This window comes from Capricornis sumatraensis, chromosome 14 (assembly GCF_032405125.1).
Source record: "Capricornis sumatraensis isolate serow.1 chromosome 14, serow.2, whole genome shotgun sequence".
Taxonomy (NCBI): domain Eukaryota; kingdom Metazoa; phylum Chordata; class Mammalia; order Artiodactyla; family Bovidae; genus Capricornis; species Capricornis sumatraensis.
Window position 1 is genome coordinate 78,077,198 of NC_091082.1, and position 9,491 is coordinate 78,086,688.

The following is a 9,491-nucleotide window of genomic DNA, read 5'->3' on the forward strand; positions in this document are numbered from 1 at the left end:
TTTCCTGGAAGAGGTGGTTTCAGGAACTCTACGTATAATGGGAAAAGACTGAGGTCGACTGGGGGATATTCTGAACAAGTGATATGACCTTAAAAAAAATCCAAGACACCAGAGTAAGACGGATGAAAGGAGTGATGAACAGCTGTTTGCAAAGAGCGAAAGGCCAATTCAGGAAGGAGTTTGGCGGAACAGTCCAGCCACTGCCTGCAAAAGTTGGGCAGTGCCTGGGGCATTTCTGCAAAGGTTGAGCATTTCTGCAAAGGTTGAGTCTGAGACTTGCTGTTGCTACACTGGGACCCTCTTCCATCTGTCTTCCCTGCTACTTCTAGAAGGATTCAGGTCAAGGCACAAAGGTGAATATGGCTGGATCTCTCAGGCTCATGGGTAGCAGTGCACAGCCTCAGAGAGTCTGTAAAACTGGCTTCCCTGGAAAGAAAAGAGACCAGGAGGAGGCAAGATGGGAGAGCCCAGTTAGCTAGAACTCTGGGCCCCCCTGAAACCAGAGCTCCTTGAAGAACATAATCCTCTGGGCTGCCCTCCTGCCAGGAACACACAGTGAGGGGCAGAGTGAGGTCCCTCAGGCCTGTTCTTTGTGACCCTTCCTGTAGTGATGAATGTGGGGGGAAGTGACCGGGGAGTGGGCAGGAGGCCTGGGTTAGTTTTCCTGCTCCATCCACCTCCCCAGAGTAACCAGCCAATTCCTATAACTGCCTTTGCCATTTGTGGCTCTTATTAGCAACCACAGTCTTGAGTCAGACAACCAGTAATGCTGTCTGAAAGCCAGTAAATATTTGCCATATGTAGAATCCTAAGCCAGGTTCCATGAGAGGGCACATAAAATCAGAAGTGAGAGGAAGGCCCAAAGGTCATCTGATCTAGCTCTGTGCTCTCAGAAAGGAGAATAAGCAGGTCAACCAGTTGTCAGGAAAAATAGCCTCTTCGAAGGTTTCAGGGAGACTGCAACTCTTTGAGGCATAAATAAAATAACTGGAAAAGAGACTCAATGCCAAAGAGAAAGAGCCTTATGATTCACTCCAGAAAAGAGCAGGTCAAGGGTGCAGTGGTTTGTTTGGTTCTGTGGAAGAGTCTCAGGCAGGGGAGACTTGCCAGCGCTCCTCTGCCTCTGCTGGGGAGAGAACAAGAGGAAATGAGTTTGAAGGACAGCATGTGGAACCGAAAATAAACATGAACTGCTGACCATCAGCGGAATTAGGTCCTGGAACCCTGAGGGTGGGTGGAGACTCTTCATTAAAAGAAAAAGAAATCTATCAGGTATACTTTGTCTAAACAGAAATCATAAAGGATCTAGAACAATCTTGCCAAGGTCTTTCATTGCTATCAGCAGTTCTTATTGAGTAAAGGGATTATGGGCAAATTGATTACAGTAAATTATTTTAATTAGTTATTAATTAAATATATAATAGTTTGTGATTGTCAGTGAGTATTGCCATTGTTATTTTCTAATTTTATATGATAATTGTTTCATTTTTGTAATAAGAATTTTTATTAAAATTTTATTAAAATTCTGATCTCCTGTGACTTAAATATTTATAGCTCAATTTTTAATAAAATCTGGAATTGCTTGGTGTGTGAAATTGCACACACAGGAAATATAAAACTTCAGTTACTTTTATGTAGGTAAGTGTCTGAAACTTGCCTGGAACTTCCTACTTTAAAAATAACATAGCATAGTATCTAGATATTTTTTAAAGTTCTTTTGTATTATACAGTCTCCTGAAACTTCCACTTTGCCTGAAAAAGTGAAAGGTTTTTTTTTTCCTTCCAGTTTTCTTGAAGTATAATTGAAATACAGCACTGTACAAGTTTAAGGTGTAAGAAATAAATGTTTGAAACTTAGTGGAGAGTTGTCCATTTCCATGCATAAGAAAATGCATCAGAATTTTTAAAATATACTTCTCAGCTGTTTTGCTACTGTGAGAATATTTCATGTGTCATTGACGCAGAAATCACTTTGTAGCATGAGTTTATCAGTATTCTGAATAATTCACCCTTCCAATCTGTTGTGTAGGAGATATTTCTGCTCAACGAATTGGAAGTTTTCTAATGTACCACTTTTGGTGAATTTGGTTGTTCAAGATGGAATTTTAACAAACGTTCACTATGTGAGCTAGGATGTTACTACAGGAGAGGCACATTGCCTACAAGCCAAGACACAGGCATAAAGAAACGACAGGACAGTCCTGGTCTGAATCACTAACGAGAGAGCCCATCACTCGTTTCCCAGATGTGTGCACTTTGATACCAAGCCACCCACCATCTAACACGTTAGAGCACAATGGAAGAGGGCCATCACTTCTACTTGGAATGATTAAGAACGTCTCCACAGAGGGTGCATTTGAGCCACATTTCATTTATTTATTTATTTATGACCGTGCTGGGTCTTTGCTGTGCCTGGGTTTTCTCTAGTTGCGATATGCATGTTGCTCATTGCAGTGACTTCCTCTGTTGCAGAGCACCAGCTCTAGGCTTTCAGGCTTAGCTGCCCCACAGCATGTGGGATCTTCTTGGATCAGGGATCGAACCCATATCCCTTACATTGGCAGGTGGACTCAACCATTGGGTCACCAGGAAAGTCCCTGAGCCACACTTTAAGTGTAAATGGGGGGGCGGCATCTAGAGGCGTTCAGGATGGTGCAGCGTCTGACCTACCGTCGTAGGCTGTCCTACAATAGAGCCTCTAACAAAACCAGGCTGTGCCGAAGCCCTGGCAATAGAACTGTTTACCTTTATACCAAGAAGGTTGGGAAAGCACCAAAATCTGCATGTGGTGTGTGCCCAGGCCGACTTAGAGGGGTTCGTGCTGTGAGACCAAAAGTTCTCATGAGGTTGTCTAAAACAAAGAAACATGTCAGCCGAGCATATGGTGGTTCCATGTGTGCTAAATGTGTCCGCGACAGGATCAAGCGCGCTTTCCTTATTGAAGAGCAGATCGTTGTGAAAGTATTGAAAGCGCAAGCACAGAGTCAGAAAGCTAAATAAAAAATGAACCATTTTTGAGTAAAAAATAAATAAATAAAATAAATGTAAATAGGATTTGGTTGACAAAGTACATTCTAGGCAGAAGCAATGGCTTGGGTGAAGATGAGATGTGCTGGCAGGGACCATCTTAGCTGGGACATACTATGATAATACCAAGCCATTGACATAGCTGGATTTGTTACATCAGAAGTACGCCATGAGATTTAAAACTTGGGTTAAGGTTTAGGATGGTATTTGTCAGAAAGTGGGGAGGTATTGGAGGTTTATGACCTAAGTATGTGTCTAATTGCTTGTGGCACTCTGCTAGATGGAGATATACAAGGAGATCTATCCAGAAACATATTCCTGGCTGCTCTATTCAGAGGCATTGGCAGAGTTCACTTCATGTGTGAAAACAAAAACACAAAAACAGAAATGAGTGGAAAATGCAATAGGTTTGAATAATCGGTAAAGTCTCAACATGTTTTAAAGGGTACAATTTGAGAGGAAGGAAAATATTTAATTTGACCCTCAGTCTTAGTATAACTCAGGGAAATGCAGATCGAGACTACAATAAAACAGCATTTCCCACCTCCTAGACACACAAAGATTTAGATATCTGATGATTGATAGAACAACTAAACAAAAATCAACAAGGATATAGAACTCAAGCAACATGGTCTAAGCAGTATTTATAGAACACCCTACCTAGTCATGTATGGATGTGAGAGTTGGGCTGTGAAGAAGGCTGAGCGTCGAAGAACTGATGCTTTTGAACTGTAGTGTTGGAAAAGACTCTTGAGAGTCCCTTGGACGGCAAGGAGATCCAACCAGTCCATTCTGAAGGAGATCAATCCAATCTGAAGGATTTCTTTGGAAGGAATGATGCTAAAGCTGAAACTCCAGTACTTTGGCTACCTCATGTGAAGGATTGACTCATCGGAAAAGACTTTCATGGTGGGAGGGATTGGGGGCAGGAGAAGAAGGGGATGACAGGGGATGAGATGGCTGGATGGCATCACTGACTTGATGGACGCGAGTCTGAGTGAACTCTGGGAGTTGGTGATGGACAGGGAGGCCTGGCGTGCTGCGATTCATGGGGTACACAGAGTCAGACACGACTGAGCGACTGAACTGAACTGAACTGACCCAACATCTGCAGAATGCACATTCATTTCAAGTGCCCATGAAACATACACCAGGTTAGACTATATCCTGAGTCATAAAACAAACCTCTGCAAATTAAAGAGAATTTTAACTATAGAGAGTATATTCTCTGATTACACTGGAATCAAACTAGAAAGCAATAGCAGAAACATAAGAGGAAAATCTTCAACCACTTGGAGTAAACACTATTCTAAATAATTCATGAGTCAAATAGGAAATTGCAAGGGTAATTTTAAAAATTCCTTGAACTAAATGGAAATGAAAATATGATATATCAAAATTTGCTTGACATAACTAAAATAATGCCAAGAGGGAAATTTATGCACTAAATGTGTCAAACTTTCAACTAAAGAACCTAGAAAACAGCAAAATAAGTCCAATCAAGCAGAGAGAAGGGAAAAGTTAAAAACAGAAAAATGATAGAGAAAAGCACAAAAACAAAAAGACGATTCTTTGGAAAGATTAACAAAATTGACAAATCTCTAGCAAGACTGACCAAGAAGGGGGAAAAAGAGAGAAAATACAGATGACCAATGTCAGGAATGAAACAGGGAACATCACCCGAGAACCTCCAAGCTCAAAAGAATAATAAAGGAATATTATGAACAATAACATACACAAAGATTTGACAACGTGGGTGAAATAGACTCATTCCTCAAAAAATATGAACTACCATAACTCAATAAGCAAGAGATAATTTTAATAGCCTTATAACTATTGAAGGAATTGGCTTCATAATTTTAAAACTTATGAAAAGGAACCTCCATATATGGATGGTTTCACCAGAGAATTCTATTAAACAATTAAGACAGAATTTTAGAAAAATTTTTAAAACAATTAAAAAAATTTTTTTTTGTTGAAATATAGTTGATATACAATGTTGTGTTAGTTTCAGGTGTACAGTAAAGTGATCAGTTACATACATATGTATTCTTGTTACATGTATATAATAGGCTTTCTACATACATATGTTCTACTTTTAAGATTCTTTTCCCACATGTGCTGTGTTGTACTTAGTTGCTCAGTCATGCCTGCCTCTTTGTGACCCTATGGGCCCTCTGTCAATGGGATTTCCCACCAAAAATACTGGAGTGAGTTGTCATTTCCTTCTCCAGGGGCTCTTCCCAACCCAGGAGTCAAACCCATATCTAATGGCATCTCCTGCACTATAGGCAGATTTTTTACCACTGAGCCACCAGGGAAGCCCTTTTCCCATATAGGTTATTACAAAATATTCAGTATAGTTCCCTATGCTTACCGTAGGTCCTTGTTGGTTATCTATTTTATATAGAAGAGTGTGCATATGTTACTCCCAAATTCCTAATTTATTCCTCGCCCCACATTTCTCCTTTGGTAATCCTAGGTTTTTTCTAGGTTTGTGGGTCTATTTCTCTTTTGTAAGTAAGTTCATTTGTATCATTCTTCTAGATTCCACATATAAGTGATATCATACAGCATTTGTCTTTGTCTTTGACTTCCTTCACTTCGTGTGATAATCTCTAAGTCTATCCATGGCGCCACAAGTGGCATTATTTCACTCTTTTTTATGGCTGAGTAGTATTCCATTATATATATATATATATATATATGTATATATATATATATACCACACCTTTTTTTTTTTGGCCATGCTGAGCAGCTTGCAGGATTTCAGTTACCCCACCAGGAACTGAATTCGGGCCATCAGCAGTGAAAGCTTGGAGTCCTAGCCACTGGGTCACCAGGGGATTTCCTGCACCACCTTTTCTTCATCCATTCATCTGTCGATGGACATTTAGGTTGCTTCCATGTCTTGGCTATTGGAAACAGTGCTGCAATGAACATCGAGGTACATGGATCTTTTTGAATTATGGTTTTCTTCTGATAAATGCCCAGGATTAAGGCAAAATTAATACCAATTCTATACAGTCTCTTCAAGAAATAGAAGAGGGGGACATTTTCCATTTTATCTTATGAAGCTAGTAATACTAATACCAAAACCAGACAAAGTCCATACAAAATAAAGAAAAATACAGACCAATTATCCTCCATGAATACAGGAAAAAAGCAAAATATTAGCAAGTAGAAAATAGCAAAACATAAAAATGAATTACACACCATGACTAAATAGAGTTTGTTCCAGAAAGAAAAGGTAGTTTCAGTACTTGAAGATCAATTGGTGTAATCCACCATTTTAATAGACTTAAAAAGAAAAATCTCATGATTATATCATTTGATGCAGAAAAAGTACTTGACAAAATTCAACAATTCATGATAAAAACTCCCAGAAAAATTAGGAATAAAGGGCATGCATGCATGCATACTAAGTTGCTTCAGTTATGTCCATCTCTTTGGGACCCTTTGGACTGTGCCCTGTCAGGCTTCCCTGTCCATGGGATTCTCCAGGCAAGAATACTGGAGTGAGTTGCCATGCCCTCCTCCAGGGGATCTTCCCAGCCTAGGGGGACTTCCTCAATTTGATAAAGAATATCTACAAAAAAAAAAAAAGCTACAGCTAACATTACAATTAACATGATGAAAGACCGAAAGCTTTACCGTCTAGGATCTGGAACAAGGCAAGAAGGTTTGCTCTTACAGCTTTTATTAACATAGGGCTGGAAACTTTTGTCAGTGCAATAAGAGAAGAAAAAAAAAAGCAGATCAGAAAGGAAGAAATGAAACTATCATCGTTGGAGGTGACATGATTGTTTACATAGAAAATCCCAAAGAATCTACAAAAAATTCCTAAACTAATAGGTAAGTTCAGCAAGTTCATAGGACACAAGATAAATCTAGAAAGAGCAAATAAACACATGGACACTGAAGTTAAAAATATAATACCATTTATAACCACTCAAAGAAAAAAAGAGAAATACGTGTTAATCTAACAAAACGTGTAGAGAACTTGTAGCTAAAAGTTATAAAATGATGATGAAAGAAAGGAAAAATCTAAATAAGTGGAGAGACATACTGTACTCATGGATTGGAAGACTCAACCTAGTAATCAATTCTCCCCAAATTTATATATAGGTATAATGCAATTCCGGCCAAGATCCCAGCAAGATTTTTTGGTGGATACATACAAGATTGTTCTAAAATTTGTATGGGATGACAAAGAAACTAGAATAGCTAAAATAATCTTGAAAAAGAAGGAGAAAGTAGGAGGAATCAATTTATCAAATTTCAAGATTTATTATTGATATATAATGATAGTAATCAAGACGGTGGTATTGGAAAAGAAATAGATACATATGTAAGTAGAACAGAGAACCCAAAAATAGACTCACAAATATAGCCGGCTGATTTTTTAAGTTTTTCAGCATTATATTTATTTATTTATTTGGCTGCATTGGGTCTTAGTTGCAGCACATGCGATCTTCGTTGCATCATGGGGTATCTTGAACACCAAACACAGATTCTCTAGTTGCAGTTGCTCTAAGGTATGTGGGATCCTAGTTCCCTGACCAGGGATCAAAGCTGTGTCCTCTGCATTGCAAGACAGATTCTTAACCACTGGACCACCAGGGAAGCCCCTTGGCCAGCTGATTTCTTATCGTGATGCAAGAGCAATATGGTGGAAGAAAGATTGTCTTTCCAGCAATGGTGCTGGAGCAATTGAACATCTATAGGCTAAAAAGAAAAAATGAACATCAACCTAAGACTTCACCTAACAGAAAAATTAATGTGGATCATACACTTAGATATAAAACATAAAACCATGCAACATTTAAGAAAAAAATAAGAGAGAATCTTTAGGATCTAGGGATAAAGAGTTCTTAGACTCAATACCTGCCGGGAGCCAGTGTGAGGAATCCCGCCCGTGACAAGGTCATGAGGAAGGAAGCTGACATACGCAAGGCGTGCTCAGACTTTAGGGACCCCTCTGGAAATTCCTAAGCATGTACCCCAACAAAAATCTGCCGGTTTTTGTGCTCTGCTTTTCCACTCTTCTGACATTTTCTGGAAAAAGTCAATTCAGGGCTTTAGTCTTCTGCCTTTGAAAGAGTGTTTCAATCCAAAAACCCCTCTGATGGCTTTCTCGCCTGCCTGCAGGACTCGTACAGCTGCGCGTGTGATTGTTTGAGGCCTCCTGACCGCAGGAAGCACAGGAAGCTTAAAACATCCTAGGAATGTAGGAGCTTCCGAGGAGTCAAAATCTTTAGAATAGGACTGATTAAAAGTTTCATTTGTTGAGTCAATGCTTGCTGCCAAATTTTCATATCCTTTATTTTTAGATATAGTTGGTATATAGAAAAACAAGTAGTAGACCTGGTATTAGCAACATTAGATCTTTGAGTTAAGTACCTTTTTTGTTATAACCCACTGCGCCTTTGTTCTATAGAGATATAACTTTAGCGCTTTAAGATGTAGATTAAAGAAAAACACTTCAGGAGAAACAAAATTAACATTCATTATGGAAGAGAGCCAAAAAGTGTTAACAAGCCTCTTGGCCAGAAGATAATGTAAATCACCTGAGACCTTTTGTCTACAAAATGATATACGGAAAGAATCTGGGTTGCGAACGCTACATAATTTTGTGTTACCCATTGATCTCCATGTTTTATCAAAAGTATAAAAGGCCTTCTGAACAATAAAGGATGGGACCAGTTTCTCGGACCAGTTTCTCGAACTAGTCTCTCGGCCTGGTTTCTTGGGAATCTGGCTCCCCCCGTGTCTCTGTCTCTCTTCTTCTCTCCCTTTCCCTCCCTCCGCTCTTTACTTTAATTTCAGGCTGAATCTCCACCTGAGGCTCGCCAGCTCTACTTACTTGCCCTGGCTGTTAAGACCCGCTCAAAAGGGAGCTTAAGGCGAGGCACCCTTAGATATTCAAGCGGGCGCCGGTGGCCCAACGTAGATGGTGCAAATTCCTTGTCTGGAATTTTATTGGTCTTCCACGTAAACCAAGCTATTCAGCCCTCTTCAGCCCTCTTTCTCCGCTTAATCTTCCTACTACACTAGAGTTTCTTAATCTAATCTTATATCAATAAATAAACAAGTCTTTCCACGCCAACGCCGTCCACCCTTCGAATTCCCTGGATCCACCGGGGCTGGACCCCGGCAAATACCAATAGTGTGATCCACAAAAAAGAAAAATTGATAAATTTGCCTTCATAAAAATTAACAATTATATTCTGCAAAAGAACTTGTTAAAAAATGAAAAGACAAGATTCAGAGTGGGAGAAAATAGTTGCAAACCACATATCTGAATAAGGACTAGTATCTGGTATGTAGAGCTCTCAAACATCAATAGCAAGCCAACAAGCCAATTATAAAATGGACAAAAGATGTAAAGAGAGAATTTACTGAAGAATGTATAGGGATGGCAAATAAATACATGAAAAGATATTCAACAGCGTTAGCCATTA

The 9,491-nt window shown here is 39.4% G+C and overlaps 1 protein-coding gene across 1 annotated transcript; it reads left to right on the top strand.

Annotated features, from left to right (window-relative positions):
* Positions 1-2,649: 2,649 nt before the first annotated feature.
* LOC138090891 (large ribosomal subunit protein eL34-like) lies at positions 2,650-3,000 on the top strand. The gene has a single exon (XM_068986636.1). The coding sequence runs from the start codon at positions 2,650-2,652 to the stop codon at positions 2,998-3,000; it is 351 nt and encodes a 116-aa protein (XP_068842737.1).
* Positions 3,001-9,491: the final 6,491 nt, after the last annotated feature.

Bases quoted from the DNA above. Each gene is read 5' to 3' on its own strand.
- LOC138090891 (XM_068986636.1), top strand. From the start codon at position 2,650: ATGGTGCAGCGTCTGACCTACCGTCGTAGGCTGTCCTACAATAGAGCC.